Here is a 21,348-nt window from a genome sequence, read left to right as displayed (position 1 = left end):
GATGTACTAGGCGCCATAATATCACGCACCTCCCGGGCGGGAGATGCAGGTACTGCCGCGTGAGGCGAGTTAGTCGGCATAACTCTCCCCTCGCTGTTTGGTGAAATTTGTTCACATTGTACAGATTGACTTTTATTTAAAGTAGCATCAATACAGTTAGTACATAAATTTCTATTGGGCTCCACCTTGGCATTGGAACAAATGACACAGATATCTTCCTCTGAGTCAGACATGTTTAACACACTAGCAATAAACTTACAACTTGGTTATAATCTTTTTTAGCAAAAACGTACTGTGCCTCAAAGAGGTACTAAACGATTAAATGACAGTTGAAATAATGAACTGAAAAACAGTTATAGCAAACTTTAAAACAACACAACTTTTAGCAAAGGTTTGTTCCCATTAGTAAAATAACAACAATTAAATTTGACATAAAAATTACAGAGCAACGTTTTTATTCACAGTCACTATAAAATTCTCACAGCTCTGCTGAGAGAATCTACCTCCCTCCAAAGAAGTTTGAAGACCCCTGAGATCTGTCAGAGATGAACCGGATCATGCAGGAAATATAAGAGTAACTGACTGGAATTTTTTGATGCGTAGCAAAGAGCGCCAAAAACGGCCCCTCCCTCTCCCACACAGCAGTGAAGAGAAACGAAACTGTCACAATTAAAAGCAAACAACTGCCAAGTGGAAAATAATGCCCAAATATTTATTCACACAGTACCTCAGCAATGTAAACGATTCTACATTCCAGCAAAAACGTTTAACATGATAAATACTTATTAAAAGGATTAGTGACCTTTAACAGAGTAGTTCCGGTGAAATACCATCCCCAGAATACTGAAGTGTATACATACATGTCATTATAACGGTATGGCAGGATTTTCTCATCAATTCCATTCAGAAAATAAAAACTGCTACATACCTCAATGCAGATTCATCTGCCCGCTGTCCCCTGATCTGAAGCCTTTACCTCCCTCAGATGGCCGAGAACAGCAATATGATCTTAACTACTCCGGTTAAAATCATAGTAAAAAAACTCTGGCAGATTCTTCCTCAAACTCTGCCAGAGAAGTAATAACACGCTCCGGTGCTATTGTAAAATAACAAACTTTTGATTGAAGTCATAAAAACTAAGTATAATCACCATAGTCCTCTCACACATCCTATCTAGTCGTTGGGTGCAAGAGAATGACTGGGACTGACGTAGGGGGGAGGAGCTATATGCAGCTCTGCTGGGTGAATCCTCTTGCATTTCCTGTTGGGGAGGAGTTATATCCCAGAAGTAATGATGACCCGTGGACTGATCACACATAACAGAAGAAACACATAATTAAAATCAGTTCCAGAGCAGCAATGCACAGCTGGGAGCTAGCTAACACATCTAGTGAGCCAATGACAAAAGACAAATGCATGGACTTCCTGTTAATTTCACATTAAATTAAAACAGCTTTTTGAAAAACAAATATGTTAGCAAGTTTATCTGCTGCTCTTTCATATACATCTGTTATGGACAACTTTGTAATACATGGGGATGCAGAGCAACAGTTTAGAAGCGGTAAGGGGTGTATATAAATTTATGGGTACTAAACGCATAAATAATATATTTCTTAAAAACATCCGGAAACACAGATTTAGGTGAGGTTTCCAGATACATTCTGTATGCTGTTTCCCCTCCAAAAAGCTGGTTTAAGTTGCGGCCATCTTGTTTGACCCTAGTTTTAAAAATCCCCAAAGCACACATTTTTAGCTACACTTTTCACCAGGGGCCACACAAACTAATGCAGGGGACCTCATGTGGCCCATGGGCCGCCAGTTGGCAATCCCTCTAGAAAATGCTAGAAAATGTTTGAGTACCATGTCCCTTTAAATTTATATTTTTTCCTGTAGACATCATATTTACAAATTGTAGAAAAATGTATAATCCAATGAAGATGAACAAACTTTACAACCTTTCAATATAAAGATGCAAACATTGGTCCTAAAAAATAAATAAAAACAACCTAAATCAACTGGTTATTGCCAATAGCCATAACATCTATTGGAACATTAAACCTAATATTTTTTTCTGCATGCTGACCAATAAGAAAAGCCTTTATAAGTAGGTTGTTTTTGAGGTCACAGAAAAAAAAATATAAAGTTGTAAATTTTGTTGAAGCTAGTGACAATATAACGCTCTAAAAAAATACAATTATATGAAAATGTATGTTCATTCATTTAACTTTGTAAGTGGTTTACCTACACATAAAAAAATGTATGTTTAGTAAATGTTTGCTGCTCTCCTGTAAAACTAGCGATCCATTAAAATGCTTTTTTAAATAATTTTAAGACGTACTGTAGTTGTGAACAAGCTTCCAAGACTGTTCAAACAGTCTTCTCACTTTGCAGAAAAAATGGAGCTATCCACATCTTTATATACAAGATACAATAATATAGGTTCGACAAGTCAGACAGACAGTTTTAAAGATAGTTTTCTTCACACCTGCACTAGGGAATCTAAAACACTGAACAAAAACGAATTAGCAAATTTATACATTCAAATAAAACATTTTAAAGTGCTACTGAATCATTCATATGAGGTTAAAGGGGCATCCCAAAATGTTTCTTTCATGATTCAGATAGACTATACAATTTTACACAGCTTTCCAATTTACTTTTATTATCTAATTTGCTTAATTTAATCTGTATGCTTTGTTGAAAGAGTGGTAAAAGCACTACTGGGAGCTAGCTGAAAAACAATGACAAGATGCATATATGTGCAGCCAACGATCAGCAGCTTTTGAGATTAGGTATACTTTTCAACAAAGGATACACAAAGTGAAACAAATTAGATAACAGAAATAAAATAAATTGCAAAGTTATTTAAAAATTTACAATTAAAATTGTATGCTCTATCTGAATCATGAAAGAAAAAAAAAATGGGTTTCATATTCCTTTAACGTTTGTAACTAGAATGGTAAAATATGTAAATATTTGTACATTTCCATAAATTTTGTTTAAACAGATGTGAATAGCGAGCTCAAGCCCTATAGTCATATTGAGGTTGTCTGATTTTTCCAACAGTGAGCTTCTAATTTTTAAAATATAATTTGACTGTATACTTCCTTAAAAAGCTGACTTTGCAGACAAAGTTAAAGGGACTCTGACATATAACAATGTAAAACTAGGTACAGCAAACCCAAATTCATACATCAAAGCTAACAACTTGTGTACAAAATGTGTGAGTACTGACTATTTCTATATATATGAAAAAAAAATGTAATCCTAACTAGGGTTTAGAACCCCTTGGAAGTTGCTGAAATCTCCCAATATATGACATTCAGTGCCATATATTTATTCACAAAGTAAGAACTTGCCTGCCAGGAGGGCTACACATTAATGTTGTAGCCAAGAGTTTAAAGGGACAATCTACTTCAAAATTGTTATTGTTTAAAAATATAGATAATCCCTTTATTACTCATTCCCTAACTTTGCATAACCAACATGGTTATAGTAATATACTTTTTACCTCTGTGCTTACCTTGTATCCAAGCCTCTTCTGACAGCTCCTTTTATCACATGGCTATTTATTTATTATCTATTCGTTTGCCTTTTAGCCAATTAATGATGTGTCATGCACAACCCACGGGAGAGAGCACAATGTTATCTATTTGGCCCACACAAACTAGCAGTCTCCTGTGAAAAGCTAATAAAAAAGCATGTGATAAGAAGCGGTCAGTAGTGACTTACAAACAGGCAGAAATTTAGAGGTTTATATGTCAAAGTATATTAATATAACAATGTTGATTGTGCAAAGCTGGGCAATGGGTAGTAAAGGCGTTCTATATCTTTTTAAGCCATAACAATTTTGGTGTAGACTGTCCCTTTAAATTCATTACTAAGCAAAGAGAAAAATATTTTAAGTGAGAAAAAGCTATGATATATTTTAAAAAGTATTAGTCTCATTTTATATTACAGTGTCTCTTTAAAACTTCTGCTCCACAGCTTTTGAGCTGATATATAGTATGATCTACTAGGTTGTGTGCAGGATTAAGTCCAATATTTCATCATCACCTATTCTGTATGGTTAATGTGGTTAGAATTTATATTCCTGATCACTGTCCATACTAACATTCTGCACATACAATACAACAACATTAAAAAAACTAAAAAGTGACCACATGCTTGAATATTTACATAAGAACTAGTCATGATGTTAATGTGTCTATTGAGCATTAATTATCATCTTTCCTCAATAGCAAATATTCAAAAATGAAAAATAAATGAAAATATTCAACTGAAAACATTTTCTAGCCGCAATAAGAAAGTTTAGTTTAAAAGAGTTTTTTTGTTTCTTTTTTTGAAGGACACATTCAGTGCTTCATAAACATAAAAATACAATTCTTTATGTGGATGCATAGAATCTTCTTGGCACGTTAAAAAAAAAAAAAAAAAAAAGGAATTTAAAATGGACATTGATGGTGTAAAAAAGATATCTGTATATGACAAACAGTATTAAAAAGAGAAGGAAGAAGGAAAAAGCACATTGGTTACAATTCCTGAAATGCTGTCATGTGCAACACGATGTGATGCGCTTTCCCCAGTTTAAGGCTCTTCTACCTCGCTGTGGCTGGTTGGACGTGGCCAGGATAAGAGCGCCGTGAACTTGTTGCTTGTCTTTGCCTCGCCAGAAACGACTGCCCTGAGCCTGTACTTGCAAGCCTGTCTTCCGCTGCTTTTTTGTGTAAGGCCATTCCCTATAAGGACACAAAAAAAGCAACACACGGAAGTTTAGATGGGAACTTTTCTGATTTTTACAACAGTTTAACAAAAATAGGACAACTGTATTATCGCATAAGAAACAGACTCTGCTGTCGTGTCACATGACTGGCATCTGTTCTTCAGGTCTTGCAGTGAGTAGCATTGTCACATAATAACAGAAGGCAAACAAAATTGTGCTCTAATAGTTTTGCTGTGCCACCTTTGAAATAATAATATTAAATCACCATCAGCTACAGTGAGATATTGCAAGCACCTAGAGTGGTTCACTTTACAACACAAACACTGCATGAACCAACAAAATCATCAATAGAAAGTGACCCTCTGTGATGATTAATTGCATGGGTACAGACAGCCCTTATCCAGCTTAGTTTGAATACACTACACACAATAAATATATCTAACTACACACATTATATATCTCTTACCATATTGTACCAAGCACTAACAATCAACTTTTCTTCTTGATCTCTTTGCGTCTTCGTTTTCTCAAATTCTTTCTAGGAACAGAATTAGAAAAACAAACCAAAACAATGGGTAAAAAGAGAAAACTACATTTATATTTAGGAATAGTACAATTTATTCACATTTGTAGCATTAACATAGTATTAGGAAATCATGTCTGAGAGCTGTGTTTTAATACATTACAAACACATGCGTATAAATAAGCAACAGGCTCTGTATTCATCCTTAAATGGAAATTAAACAACGGTAGCATTTCAAAATATAATTTTGTTAGAAAAAACATAATTTATGCTTACCAGATAAATTCCTTTTTCTTCCGAATAGGGAGAGTCCACGGCTTCATTCCTTACTGTTGGGAAATACAACACCTGGCCACCAGGAGGAGGCAAAGACACCCCAGCCAAAGGCTTAAATATCCCTCCCACTTCCTCATTACCCCAGTCATTCTCCGAGGGAACAAGGAAAAGTAGGAGAAACATTAGGTTATTAATGGTGCCAGAAGAATAAAATAAATAGGGGACCGCCCATATACAAGAAAAAACGTGCGGGGCCATGGACTCTCCCTATTTTAGGAAGGAAAACATAATTTATGCTTAACAGATAAATTCCTTTCCTTCCGGAAAGGGAGAGTCCACGGCCCCCGCACGTTTTTTTCTTGTATATAGGTCTCCTATTTATTTTATTCTTCTGGCACCATTAATACCCTAATGTTTCTCCTACTTTTCCTTGTTCCCTCGGAGAATGACTGGGGTAATGAGGAAGTGGGAGGGATATTTAAGCGACAAGGTAACTTCCACGGAGGAGATGAGGACATCCCCACTAGATCCGTGAACCACATCCTTCGCAGCCACGATAGAGCAATCAGGATTACGGATATCCGCTCCTGCTTGATTCGGGCCACCACTCGAGGAAGAAGCGGTAATGGAGGAAAAAGATATGAGTTTGAACCTCCAGGGCACTGCTAGTGCATCCATTAGACCCGCTTGGGGATCCCTTGATCTCGACCCGTACCTGGGTAGTTTGGTATTGAGACGGGACTCCATGAGATCTATCTCCGGCATCCCCACTTGCTGCATATCGCTACAAACACCTCGGGATGGAGAGACCATTCCCCTGGATGAAAGGATTGCCTGCTGAGAAAATCAGCCTCCCAGTTGTCCACACCAGGAATGTGCTGACAGCGAACAAGGAACTTCTCGTTCCCCCCTGATGGTTGATGTACGCCACAGAGGTTATATTGTCTTAAAAGAATCTGATAAACTGGGACGAACCCAGAAGTGGCCAAGCCTTCCAGGCCTTGAAATTTGCCTGTAGTTCCAATTGATCGGGAGGGAGGACTCCTCCTTAGTCCACAACCCCTGTGCCTTTCTGGCACCCCAAACCGCTCTCCCTCTGGATAGGCTTGCGTCCGTAGTTACAATCAACCAAGATGAGCTTAAGTTGTATGTCCCTCTGGAAAGATAATCTGGATAGAGCAACCAAGAGAGTGATTCTCTAGACCGGCTGTCTAATACAATCTGTTGAGACAGATCTGAATGATCGCCGTTCCACTGCCTCTGCATGCACAGTTGTAAAGGTCTGAGACGGAACCTGGCAAAAGGAATGATGTCCATGCAGGACACCATGAGATCAATCACCTCCATAGACTGAGCCACAGAGGGACTCAAGGAGGTCCGGAGGGCAAGACATATGGAGTCTATTATAGTACCCAGGAATTCCACCCTGGTACTTGGGATAAGAGAACTCCTTTCCAAGTTTATCTTTCATCCATGTGATCGAAGAAGACTGAGAAGGGACTCCGAGAATTCTTCCACAAGACGAAAGGATGGTGCTTGCACCAGAATATCGCCCAAGTATAGGGCTACTGCAATACCCTGAGTTCTGTTAAAGGCAAGAAGAGCCCCCAGAACCTTCGTAAAGATTCTTGGAGCAGTAGTTAGACAAAACAGAAGGGAAATGAACTGGAGGTGCTGGTCCAGGAATGCAAACCTCAGGAACTGAAAGTGTTCCCTGTGGATTGGAACATGAAGGCAAGCGTCCTTCGAATATATAGTGGTCATAAACTGGCCTTTCTGAATTAAAGGAAGGATGGACCTTATCGTCTCCATCTTAAAGGAAGGGACACTGAGAAATTTGTTTAAGCACTTTAGGTCCAGAATTGGATGGAAAGTTCCCTCCTTCTTTGGGACCACGAAAAGGTTTGAATAAAACCCCAAACCTCTTTCTTCGATAGGCACCAGGACAACAACTCCTAAGGAGGATAGATCCCGAACGTACCCTAGAAAGGCATCCCTTTTTTCTTGTCTGGTAGACAAAATTGAGAGAAGGAATCTGCCCCTTGGCAGATGAGATTTGAAGCCTATCTTGTATCCCTGAGATACCATCTCTAGCACACACGGATCCTGTACGTCCTTGAACCAGGCGTCTGAAAAAAGAGACAGACAGTCTGCCCCTACACAATCCGATCCCAGATCGGGGGGTCACCCCTTCATGCTGATTTGTTTTCGGCGGCCTTCTTATTCTGCTTGAATTTATTCCAGGACTTAGCCGGCTTCCAAGTACTCTTGGGTTGCTCAGGCTTGGAGGAGGATTGTTGTTGTTGGGATTTGTCAGAACAAAAGGAAATGAAAATTAGAAGATTGTCGTCCCTTAGACTTGTTATCTTGTGGTAGGAAGGCACCCTTTCCCCCGGTAACCACAGAAATAATGGAGTCCAGGCCTGGACCAAATAAAATCTTTCCCTTGAAGGGAAGAGAAAGGAGTCTGGACTTAGAAGTCATATCCACAGACCAAGACTTTAACCAGAGCGCCCGGCAGGCTAGGACCGCAAAGCCAGAGGCCTTTGTATTTAGGGAATAATTTGCATGTTCGCATCACAGATAAAAGAATTAGCAATTCTCAGAGCTTTAATTCTGTCTTGAAAGGTTTCCATTTTCTTATCCATCGGCTCTCTGAACGAAGAACTATCCTCAAGAGGTATAGTAGTACTTTTAGCAAGCGTAGATATAGCACCATCCACCTTAGCAATGGAGCCCCACAAATCCAGTTGAGAGTCCAGGACCGCGAACAACTTTTTAAAAGTAGACGAGGGGGAAAAGGAAAAACCAATTCTTTCCCATTCATTCTTAATAATGTTCGCCATCTTAACCGGCACAGGAAAAGTTAAAGGAACTTTCCTGTCTTCGTAAACTCTGTCTAATTTAGGTATCATAGGTTCTTCAGGCAGCGCGGCCTCTGGAACCTCTAACGTAGACAGAACGTCCTTTAATAAAAAACGCATGTGTTTAATTTTAAATCTAAAGGACGGTCCCTCCGCAGCAGAAGGCTTAGACGCTAAGGACTCCGACCCAGAAAGTTCACCCTCTGAAGCTACAGAGGTTTACTTATCATCGGATAACTGGGACATAATAGCTAAATCTGATAAATATTTAGATGACTCCGGGTCAAGGGAGCTATGTTTAACCTTTCTCTTGTGTTTGTTAGAGCGAGGTAATGCACTGAGGGTTGCAGACACTGCCGTTTGTAACTGTCAGCAAAGTCAGCAGGAAGAAGGCCCCCTCCGGATGGAGGATTAGATGTGCTACGGGGAACTGCATGTGGAGTGGATAATGTAGCAAGGGTAGTAATCTCACGGGACGTTGAGTCCTAAAAGGTAGACGGCTCAGAGGGACTAAGAGCCTTAGCAGGCTTTTCTCCCTTCTTAGACTTTATAAAGGTGTTAAGGCATGTGGAACATAATTGGGTAGGCGGGAAAACCACGGCCTCCTCACAATAAACAGGTATGATTTAGTACAGAAGGAGTACCTTCTAACATATCAGAGTCCTCCATAGCTCAGGTTATACCCACAGGAGGACACAAATAAAAACGTTTTTTATTATGGAAAACTGCACCCTTATACTCCCAATGGCTGGGGCACTCACCAGACATTTAACAGAGGAAACGCTCTCCTCAGATTCAAGTCTCAGCCGGAATGGAGGAAATTAACATAGACCCCCTGTTATTACAAGTACAGCAAGTAATATGAGCTGTGCAACACTTTCAAAAACTAAAGTGAAATTTAAAAGTGAAACCTGTTTGTTCCAGCCAAAAACACAGAGTCAGCATGTAAATAATTAATACACTGATTAATTAACCCCAACTGTTCAATAAACCCCCTTCAGAGGATATTAACCCTGGATCCTATCAAGGTATAAAGGAGCCACACTGTGACCCTGTTATAGCTCTCTAATCTCTAACTTGTCTTTAAAGGGACAAAAAAAAACCGAACAAATGTCTTCGTTCTCTTGCTATCTTTATTTGAAAAGCAGGAATGTACGCATAGGAGCTGGCCCATTTTTGGTTTTGGGTTTTATGTCCCTTTAAAGACCATATATATATATTTTTTTCAGTTGTCATAAACAACGTAATTTAATTAACACCAGTGTATTTATAACAGACAATAACAATTTCCTCAAGATTAGCTAGCTTATAAAATAATAATAATAATGGTCAGCAGCATATACGCACAAGTATAACATTATTAAGGACGTAGGACCTGCAGCACCTCAATGACAGGATAGCCCTACAAAAGTATGCTTAGTTAATGTCATCATGACAGTAAATGAACATTGATGCAGTCCAAACCTCATATGCAAACATAAATAATAAATCATGTTTTTATAAGTTTGGTGAAAACCCAATATAGAAAACAAAGCACCCGTATCCAGAGATAGAGGTCATCTCAAAATGTGCTAGTTCTTATCGAGACGTCTGACCAGCCTGATCACAGGCAACTGTTAAAATTCTATTCAGAATTGCATTTAAGTTACTCATATATCCCTTTCAATAGTCAATCAAATATGAAATAACTCACAACAAACAGACATGTAGATCTTCCATCGCCAAAGTCTTTACAACTTCAAAAGATTGCTTGGATAGTATATAAAATGGCAAATAGCATATACAATATACAACTTAGGTAGACCATTATTTCACAAAATATTTCATTATTTAGCTCACTTTGTTCTATACATCATCAAACACAGTTTTAGTGTTTATCCTTTATGATTTGTAAAGACCATTTTTTGTTCTTTCCATAGTAGTGATATATACTGACTGCCCTGTCTTTTAGGAGTAGGTAGAAATCTTACAGAGGACTTCAGGGTGCCTCACTTTACTTCTTATTCCATTAGGAATATTAGGGGTGTATGTAACGGAGGGATAATGTACCGATAATGTCAGTTAGATTACTACTATCTACTCTAGGAGGGTACATGGACATATGCCCACTAGTACCTGAGAACTACTTAAATATAAGAATATGAGAAAAATAAATGAATGGAAAATTGGCATTTACAATTTTTGTAAAGAACATTATTTAACCGTTGAATATATGGAATCCCAAGAAGATCACTAGTAATATAATCCTACCTCTAGGGAATGGAACATTTTATCCCTTTCTTGAAGTTGATTTTTTAATGCTTGTAACTCCGGACCCGAGCCTTGGTTTTGTTTTGGGTCTAACGTGCGAATAACCTATATTGGGAATAAAATAATACCCAGTGAGATTTAAAAAAACAATAACACTCTCCAAAAATATGCTTAAAGTATTGTTTTTGTACTTACACTTTTTGCCTTTTCTAGATACTTTTTATATCTGTCTTCCATTTGCTTCATTTCGTCTTCTTTCTTTCGTATAGCTTCTTGTAATTCTTCTATTTTTAACGCTTGATTTGTGAAATAACAAAGGAAATATTTTAGTAAAAAAAAAATAAATATATAAAATGTATTTCTTTCAATCCTAAATTATAGGTCAAGAGCCAGTTATAGACAGTAGGGATATTTTTATGTTGTAACCGCTCGGGCAAGCAGTTTTCTGTGGCTCCAGAACACAATTTTAACTGTGTGCTTAACCCATTTGTTTTTTGTAAGGGTAAACACAACATTACAGGGTCACTAGTGCTTAAATGACATGCTCTAATAAATTTGAACATGTAATTTTTGTACTACAATGTTCCATTAAAATTCTTCAAATTTCAGTGCTACAGTATCAGCTATAGAAGAGCTTTGGAAACAAGATGCGGCACCAGAAATCAACCTCCCATTGAGGGATAAGAAAGACAAAGAGCACCACCAGTCCATATTAAATGGGGTTCCTGCAGAATCCTTAAATACACTTAGCTCTTATTTATCATTTACACATGTACACTGTCCCTTTAACTTAGTGACTTAAAGGGACAGTCTACACCAGAATTTTTTTTTGTTTAAAAAGATAGATAATCCCTTTATTACCCATTCCCCAGTTTTGCATAACCAACAGTTATATTTATATACTTATTACCTATGTGATTACCTTGTATCTAAGCCTCTGCAGACTGCCCCCTTATTTCAGTTCTTTTGACAGACTTGCATTTTAGCCAATCAGTGCTGACCCCTAGGTAACTGCACGGGCGTGAGCACAATGTTATCTATATGGCACACATGAACTAATGCCCTTTAGTTGTGATTTTTTTTTCTAAATGTATTCAGAAAAAGAGGCGGCCTTCAAGGGCTAAGAAATTAGCATATGAGCCTACCAAGGTTTAGCTTTTAACTAAGAATACCAAGAGAACAAAGCAAAATCGATGATAAAAGTAAATAGGAAAGTTGTTTAAAATGGCATGCCCTATCTGAATCATGACTACTAGACTGTCCCTTTAATCAATAATGAAAAGCAAAAGCGATAGAACATAATAACCTAGCACTGTAAATCTGTTCCCTGCCTAGGTTCATCTAACCTGAATGTAAGCTGACAGAGAACCCAGAGCAGTATGGTGAACAATTGTTGTTTTTCTGTTGTTGCACATTTCAAGCTAATTAAAGCAAAAAACAAAATTTATGCTTACCTGATAAATTCCTTTCTCCTGTAGTGTAGTCAGTCCACGGGTCATCCATTACTTATGGGATTATAACTCCTCCCTAACAGGAAGTGCAAGAGGATCACCCAAGCAGAGCTGCTATATAGCTCCTCCCCTCTACATCATACCCAGTCATTCGACCGAAAACCAAACGAGAAAGGAGAAACTATAGGGTGCAGTGGTGACTGGAGTATAATTTAAAATTTAGACCTGCCATAAAAAACAGGGCGGGCCGTGGACTGACTACACTACAGGAGAAAGGAATTTATCAGGTAAGCATAAATTTTGTTTTCTCCTGTTAAGTGTAGTCAGTCCACGGGTCATCCATTACTTATGGGATACCAATACCAAAGCTAAAAGTACACGGATGACGGGAGGGACAGGCAGGCTCTTTACACGGAAGGAACCACTGCCTGAAGAACCTTTCTCCCAAAAACAGCCTCCGAAGAAGCAAAAGTGTCAAATTTGTAAAATTTGGAAAAAGTGTGAAGTGAAGACCAAGTCACAGCCTTGCAAATCTGTTCAACAGAGGCCTCATTCTTAAAGGCCCAAGTGGAAGCCACAGCTCTGGTAGAATGAGCTGTAATTCTTTCAGGAGGCTGCTGTCCAGCAGTCTCATAGGCTAAACGTATTATGCTACGAAGCCAGAAGGAGAGAGAGGTAGCCGAAGCCTTTTGACCTCTCCTCTGTCCAGAATAAACGACAAACAGGGAAGAAGTTTGTCGAAAATCTTTAGTTGCCTGCAAATAAAATTTCAGGGCACGGACAACGTCCAGATTGTGCAGAAGTCGTTCCTTCTTTGAGGAAGGGTTAGGGCACAATGATGGAACAACAATCTCTTGATTGATATTCCTGTTAGTGACTACCTTAGGTAAGAACCCAGGTTTAGTACGCAGAACTACCTTGTCTGAATGGAAAATCAGATAAGGGGAATCACAATGTAAGGCCGATAACTCAGAGACTCTTTGAGCCGAGGAAATAGCCATTAAAAACAGAACTTTCCAAGATAACAGCTTGATATCAATGGAATGAAGGGGTTCAAACGGAACACCCTGTAAAACGTTAAGAACTAAGTTTAAGCTCCATGGCGGAGCAACAGTTTTAAACACAGGCTTAATCCTGGCCAAAGCCTGACAAAAAGCCTGAACGTCTGGAACTTCTGACAGACGTTTGTGTAAAAGGATGGACAAAGCTGAGATCTGTCCCTTTAACGAACTAGCGGATAAACCCTTTTCTAAACCTTCTTGTAGAAAAGACAATATCCTAGGAATCCTAACCTTACTCCATGAGTAACTCTTGGATTCGCACCAATGCAAGTATTTGCGCCATATTTTATGGTAAATTTTCCTGGTAACAGGCTTCCTAGCCTGTATTAAGGTATCAATCACTGACTCCGAGAATCCACGCTTTGATAGAATCAAGCGTTCAATCTCCATGCAGTCAGCCTCAGAGAAATTAGATTTGGATGTTTGAAAGGACCCTGCACCAGAAGGTCCTGTCTCAGAGGTAGAGACCATGGTGGACAGGACGACATGTCCACTAGGTCTGCATACCAGGTCCTGCGTGGCCACGCAGGCGCTATTAGAATCACCGATGCTCTCTCCTGTTTGATCCTGGCAATCAATCGAGGAAGCATCGGGAAGGGTGGAAACACATAAGCCATGTTGAAGGCCCAAGGTGCTGTCAGAGCATCTATCAGAACTGCTCCCGGGTCTCTGGACATGGATCCGTAACAAGGAAGTTTGGCGTTCTGGCGAGACGCCATGAGATCCAGATCTGGTTTGCCCCAACGCCGAAGTATTTGGGCAAAGACCTCCGGATGAAGTTCCCACTCCCCCGGATGAAAAGTCTGGCGACTTAGAAAATCCGCTTCCCAGTTCTCCACGCCTGGGATGTGGATCGCTGATAGGTGGCAAGAGTGAGACTCTGCCCAGTGAATTATCTTTGAGACTTCCATCATCGCTAGGGAACTCCTTGTCCCTCCCTGATGGTTGATGTAAGCCACAGTCGTGATGTTGTCCGACTGAAACCTGATGAACCTCAGAGTTGCTAACTGAGGCCAAGCCAGAAGGGCATTGAAAACTGCTCTTAATTCCAGAATATTTATGGGAAGGAGACTCTCCTCCTGAGTCCATGATCCCTGAGTCTTCAGGGAATTCCAGACAGCGCCCCAACCTATCAGGCTGGCGTCTGTTATTACAATCGTCCAATCTGGCCTGCTGAAGGGCATCCCCTTGGACAGATGTGGCCGAGAGAGCCACCATAGAAGAGAATTTCTGGTCTCTTGATCCAGATTCAGCATAGGGGACAAATCTGAGTAATCCCCATTCCACTGACTTAGCATGCACAATTGCAGTGGTCTGAAATGCAGGCGTGCAAAGGGTACTATGTCCATTGCCTCTACCATTAAGCCGATTACCTCCATGCATTGAGCCACTGACGGGTGTGGAATGGAATGAAGGACACGGCAAGCATTTAGAAGTTTTGTTAACCTGTCTTCTGTCAGGTAAATTTTCATTTCTACAGAATCTATAAGAGTCCCTAAGAAGGGAACTCTTGTGAGTGGCAATAGAGAACTCTTTTCTTCGTTCACTTTCCACCCATGTGACCTTAGAAATGCCAGTACAAACTCTGTATGAGACTTGGCAGTTTGGAAACTTGACGCTTGTATCAGAATGTCGTCTAGGTACGGAGCTACCGATATTCCTCGCGGTCTTAGTACCGCCAGAAGAGAACCCAGAACCTTTGTAAAGTTTCTTGGAGCAGTAGCTAACCCGAAGGGAAGAGCTACAACTGGTAATGCCTGTCTAGGAAGGCAAACCTTAGGTACCGGTAATGATCTTTGTGAATCGGTATGTGAAGGTAGGCATCCTTTAAATCCACTGTGGTCATGTACTGACCCTTTTGGATCATGGGTAAGATTGTCCGAATAGTTTCCATTTTGAACGATGGAACTCTTAGGAATTTGTTTAGGATCTTTAAATCCAAGATTGGTCTGAAGGTTCCTTCCTTCTTGGGAACCACAAACAGATTTGAGTAAAACCCTTGTCCGTGTTCCGACCGCGGAACCGGGTGGATCACTCCCATTAGTAAAAGATCTTGTACACAGCGTAGAAACGCCTCTTTCTTTATCTGGTTTGTTGACAACCTTGAAAGATGAAATCTCCCTTTTGGAGGAGAAGCTTTGAAGTCCAGAAGATATCCCTGAGATATGATCTCTAACGCCCAGGGATCCTGGACATCTCTTGCCCAAGCCTGGGCGAAGAGAGAAAGTCTGCCCCCTACTAGATCCGTTTCCGGATTGGGGGCCCTCACTTCATGCTGTCTTAGGGGCAGCAGCAGGCTTTCTGGCCTGCTTGCCCTTGTTCCAGGTCTGGTTAGGTTTCCAGCCCTGTCTGTAGCGAGCAACAGTTCCTTCCTGTTTTGGAGCGGAGGAAGTTGATGCTGCTCCTGCCTTGAAGTTACGAAAGGCACGAAAATTAGACTGTCTAGGGCTCTGTCTTGAGGTAGGGCATGGCCCTTACCTCCAGTAATGTCAGCGATAATTTCTTTCAAACCGGGCCCGAATAATGTCTGCCCTTTGAAAGGTATGTTAAGCAATTTAGATTTAGAAGTCACATCGGCTGACCAGGATTTTAGCCACAGCGCTCTGCGCGCCTGAATGGCGAATCCGGAATTCTTAGCCGTAAGCTTAGTTAGATGTACTACGGCATCAGAAATAAATGAATTAGCTAGCTTAAGGACTCTAAGCTTGTCTATAATTTCATCCAATGGAACTGAGCTAATGGTCTCTTCTAGAGATTCAAACCAGAATGCCGCCGCAGCCGTGACAGGCGCAATGCATGCGAGGGGTTGTAATATAAAACCTTGTTGAGTAAACATTTTCTTAAGGTAACCCTCTAACTTTTTATCCATTGGATCTGAAAAGGCACAGCTATCCTCCACCGGGATAGTGGTACGCTTAGCCAGAGTAGAAACTGCTCCCTCCACCTTAACCACCGTCTGCCATAAGTCCCGTGTGGTGGCGTCTATTGGAAACATTTTTCTAAATATAGGAGGGGGGGAAAAGGGTACACCGGGCCTATCCCACTCCTTGGTAATAATCTCTGTAAGCCTCTTAGGTATAGGAAAAACGTCAGTACACGCCGGTACCGCATAGTATCTATCCAGCCTACATAATTTCTCTGGGATTGCAACCGTGTTACAATCATTCAGAGCCGCTAATACCTCCCCTAATAATACACGGAGGTTCTCAAGCTTAAATTTAAAATTTGAAATGTCTGAGTCCAGTTTATTTGGATCAGATCCGTCACCCACAGAATGAAGCTCTCCGTCTTCATGCTCTGCCAATTGTGACGCAGTATCAGACATGGCTCTAACATTATCAGCGTACTCTGTTCTCGCCCCAGAGTGGTCGCGTTTACCTCTAAGTTCTGGCAATTTAGATAAAACTTCAGTCATAACATTAGCCATGTCTTGTAAAGTGATTTGTAATGGCCGCCCTGATGTACTTGGCGCCACAATATCACGCACCTCCTGAGCGGGAGATGCAGGTACTGACACGTGAGGAGAGTTAGTCGGCATAACTTTCCCCTCGTTGTCTGGTGAAATTTTCTTGACATGTACAGATTGGCTTTTATTTAAAGTAGCATCAATGCAATTAGTACACAAATTTCTATTGGGCTCCACATTGGCCTTTGAACATATTGCACAAAGAGATTCCTCTGTGTCAGACATGTTTAAACAAACTAGCAATTAGCCTAGCAAGCTTGGGAAATACTTTTCAAATACATTTTCAAGCAATATAAAAAACGTTACTGTGCCTTTAAGAAGCACACAAAACTGTCACAGTTGAAATAACAATGAACCGGATTAGTTATAGAAACCAAATTTTTACAGTAAATGCATTAATTTAGCAAAGGATTGCACCCACTAGCAAATGGATGATTAACCCCTTAATACCAAAAAAACGGATAACAAATAAAATATATACGTTTTTATCACAGTCAAAGCACAGTCTCACAGGTCTGCTGTGAGTGATTACCTCCCTCAAACTAGTTTTGGAGACCCCTGAGCTCTGTAGAGACGTCCTGGATCATGCAGGGAGAACAAGGAAGACTTGTGACTGAATTTCTACTGCGTAGTAAAGCGCCAAAATAGGCCCCTCCCACTCATAATACAACAGTGGGGAAGCTCAGTAAACTGATTTTATTCAAAACAAACGACAGCCAAGTGGAAAATAATGCCCAAAAATTTTTCACCAAGTACCTCAGAGCTAAAACGATTAACAAGCCAGTAAACGTTTTAAATATAAATATATGAAATGTTATTAAAAAGCCTGTTGCTAGTCGCTTTCACTGCAGAAAGGCTATAAGTTATATGTATACAGTATTTTCTTAGTGAAGTGCCATTCCCCAGAAATACTTCAGTGCCAACATACATACATAACAGCCTGATACCAGTTGCTACTACTGCATTTAAGGCTGTACTTACATTATATCGGTATTAGCAGTATTTTCTCTGTCAATTCCATTCCTTAGAAAATAATATACTGCAACATACCTCTTTGCAGGTGAACCCTGCCCGCTGTCCCCTGTTCTGAAGTTACCTCGCTCCTCAGAATGGCCGAGAACAGCAAATGGATCTTAGTTACGTCCGCTAAGATCATACACAAACTCAGGTAGATTCTTCTTCTAATACTGCCTGAGAAAAAACAACACACTCCGGTGCCGTTTAAAATAACAAACTTTTGATTGAAGAAATAAAAACTAAGTTTAATAACCACAGTCCTCTCACACATCCTATCTATTAGTTAGGTGCAAGAGAATGACTGGGTATGATGTAGAGGGGAGGAGCTATATAGCAGCTCTGCTTGGGTGATCCTCTTGCACTTCCTGTTAGGGAGGATTTATAATCCCATAAGTAATGGATGACCCGTGGACTGACTACACTTAACAGGAGAAATTTGCTTTTTTCAAGCAAGCTTTATTGATAACTACAAAATTACACAGTCCATAGGATTAATTGCAGATATGTGGTACAAAAACATGACAATCTTATAACTAGCTACTTCGACCTCCAATAAGCTACTTTGCTGGAAAATTTTCAAAACATGTATTAGTGTTAACTCAGTTATGACAAGTATCCAGGGTTTGGCGATAGTAAGAGCATTTTTATAATGTTACAATTTAACCAATTACCCCATACAGAGTGACAAATATCAAATTGGGTCAGAAGCTTGTAGCCCCCATCCAGAGTAAGTGAAGATTAACTTGCCATATAAAGAGTTATAATTTAAACTATAAACCAAGAAAACAACCTAGTAAACATGTTGCTAATACTGTGCAGCTATAAAATAACTTTTCTATAGTATCTCCCTTTGGAAGGTTGGCCGTGTGTGTGTGTGTGTGTGTGGGGGGGGAGGGTGTCAGGCAAGTATTAAAGGACCAGTAAATACAGTAGATTTGCCTAAGCAACACATACATGATAAAAAGACAATGCAATAGCACTTAGTTTAAACTTCAAATGAGTAGTAGGTTTTTTTCGGACAAATTTTAAAGTTATGTATATTTCCACTCCTCCTGTATCACGTGACAGCCATCAGCCAATCACAAATGCATATACGTATATTCTGTGAATTCTTGCACATGCTCAATAGGAACTGGTGACTCAAAAAATGTAAAAATAAAAAGACTGAGCACATTTTGTTAATGGAAGTAAATTGGAAAGTTGTTTAAAATGTCATGCTCAATCTGAATCATAAGAGTTTAATCTGGACTTGAGTGTCCCTTTAAAATTTTAACAAACATGGAGATGTATATGTTTAGCATGGAGAGGGATATTACTCTTACAGTGCTTTGTATTTTTCTACTTAATTGACATGTCTCCTTTTGCAGTGAACAAACCAATTGTGGTTAAAATGTTAAAATATATATATATAAAAAAAAAGGAGAAAACAACAGGTGCCTTCATTTATCTTGTTGACTTCTGTGAGTATTCTAGCTTGTAAATATGTATAAGCTGTGCTCAGCAATAATATACACAGAAGTAACCATACATTTCTCCCATTTTTTCATGTTACATGTGATAGTATTGCACAATGCGAACATCCTTAAGATCTGATCTTAAAACACTGTCATTTTCAGGGTGGAATAAGCAAAGTAAGCAGGAAAAGGGTGAGATGGTTATCGACGGGCTGAATTAAAAGAGGAAAATTAACAGGAAAATAAATAGCAACAGCACCGCTGTACAAAATAAACCCAAAACTCCTTCTATTAAAGTGTAATGTTCATGACCATAACAACATATTAAAAGGTCCCTTGTGTGTTTAGTTTATAAGTAGTCCTGTTGCTATTCATTTTTTGTCTTTTGTTAGTTGGGGTGAGCAGAGACCCCATTACCTTCCACATTGGAAATGTATTTATTAAATTGAGTGCTGTGCTCAATCTTTTTATAAGTTAAACAACATGTAAATGGAATGTACAATGAGATGCAAAAAAGGAGAGATTTTGCAGCGCAAAAGAAAAAGACTGTTGGTTACTGGACTCGTTAAATACTGAAACCCACTATTGAGATTTTCTCAAAATAAGTAAAGTCAAAATTAAGACTCTTTAAAGTACCATTGACAACTGCATTCACACAAAATAACTTTATTAAGAAAAAAATTCTAGTAGTAGTCCGGCTGGACTAGCACTCACGCACACTCGCACACATACGGTTTAAAACTTGCTGGAACTCAGGCAGTAAAGTTAATCTGAATTGCACCTATGAAATACAAATCACTACCTTGTAGGAGATATTTAAATATATGTGTGTATATAGGTAATCAACCCCTATAGGTAAGTGAATATATTGTTAGCAGTTATGGTGGAGTGTGTCTGATATGTGTTTATGCAAGGAAGCACAACTGTATTATATATAATACCCAATCAAATTTTCAAGTTTGTGTGCTAAAAAATATCAAGTTACAAAAAATAATCAACAGTACACTCCGTGTATATATATTAATCAAACAGTGGTAAGCAAAGCTGGTGGTTACTGTGTTTCTAAAGTTTTATCATTGCCAGTATTGCAAGCTATGTTGAATTGGCATTAAAGGACCCCGATCAAAGCAAAGTCATTGGTGATTTTAAAGTACGGTGTATACCTTTAAGAGCAAGGAATATTACCAGATGTTACAGCAATTAAACTTGTGATATTGTTAAACAAGGTCTCCGCTATAGAAGAGACCTTTTTCAATCAAAGTTTAGCAGACATCTTTCCATTTGTGGGCAATCTGTGTTTAAAGTTTATATATTCAGTGATAGTTAACGGTTAAACAGGCCTCCGCTATAGAAGAGTCCTTTTTTAGTTCAGTTCAGCATATCTTTCCATTCGTGGGTAACCTGTTGGTATCTTTATACTCAGCCAGGTTGAACTGCAGCGTTAATTTCTATCTTTTTCTCTAAGACAAAGCGTATAGTTGTCTGGCCAAGGTGCATACTGAAATTGCAAACCGCATTCAGCGGTGAATATATGTTATGAAAGAGCTCTTTTTTAATTCAGTATATCTCTCCACTTGTGGGTAACCTATTGGTATTTTTACACTCAGCCAGGCTGAACTGTAGCTTTAATTTCTATCTTTCTCTCTAAAGCAAAGTTAATAATTATCTGTACAAGTTGTATACTGAGATTGTAAACTACATTTAGTGAAGAATATGTGCATCATGCATATTAATTGCATTTGATTTTCTAAATAACCATTTGTGCATGTAGCATATATTGATAACTCATGGCTTTAGTTAATATATAAATATAACAGGACTAGACAATATTGAAGCTGAGAGTTCAATATCACAAGTATAATTGCTGTAACATCTGGTAATATTCCTTGCTCTTAAAGGTATACACCGTACTTTAAAATCACCAATGACTTTGCTTTGACCGGGGTCCTTTAATGCCAATTCAACATAGCTTGCAATACTGGCAATGATAAAACTTTAGAAACACAGTAACCACCAGCTTTACTTACGACGGTTTGATTAATATATATACACGGAGTGTACTGTTGATTATTTTTTGTAACTTGATATTTTTTAGCACACAAACTTGAAAATTTGATTGGGTATTATATATAATACAGTTGTGCTTCCTTGCATAAACACATATCAGACACACTCCACCATAACTGCTAACAATATATTCACTTACCTATAGGGGTTGATTACCTATATACACACAAATATTTAAATATCTCCTACAAGGTAG

The 21,348-nt window shown here is 39.1% G+C and overlaps 1 protein-coding gene across 1 annotated transcript in view; it reads right to left on the bottom strand.

The window, feature by feature from the left end:
* Window positions 1-1,857: 1,857 nt before the first annotated feature.
* LOC128649466 (protein Hook homolog 3-like) overlaps window positions 1,858-21,348 on the bottom strand; it is a 227,087-nt gene continuing 207,596 nt past the window's right edge. Inside the window, 4 exon segments of the mRNA XM_053702748.1 lie at window positions 1,858-4,739; window positions 5,190-5,261; window positions 10,637-10,741; window positions 10,832-10,932. Coding sequence (XP_053558723.1) covers window positions 4,599-4,739; window positions 5,190-5,261; window positions 10,637-10,741; window positions 10,832-10,932 — 419 coding nt within the window. The 3' untranslated portion in view covers window positions 1,858-4,598.

Source organism: Bombina bombina, chromosome 2, assembly GCF_027579735.1.
Source record: "Bombina bombina isolate aBomBom1 chromosome 2, aBomBom1.pri, whole genome shotgun sequence".
Lineage (NCBI taxonomy): Eukaryota > Metazoa > Chordata > Amphibia > Anura > Bombinatoridae > Bombina > Bombina bombina.
This window is presented reverse-complemented; position numbering and strand designations above follow the sequence as displayed.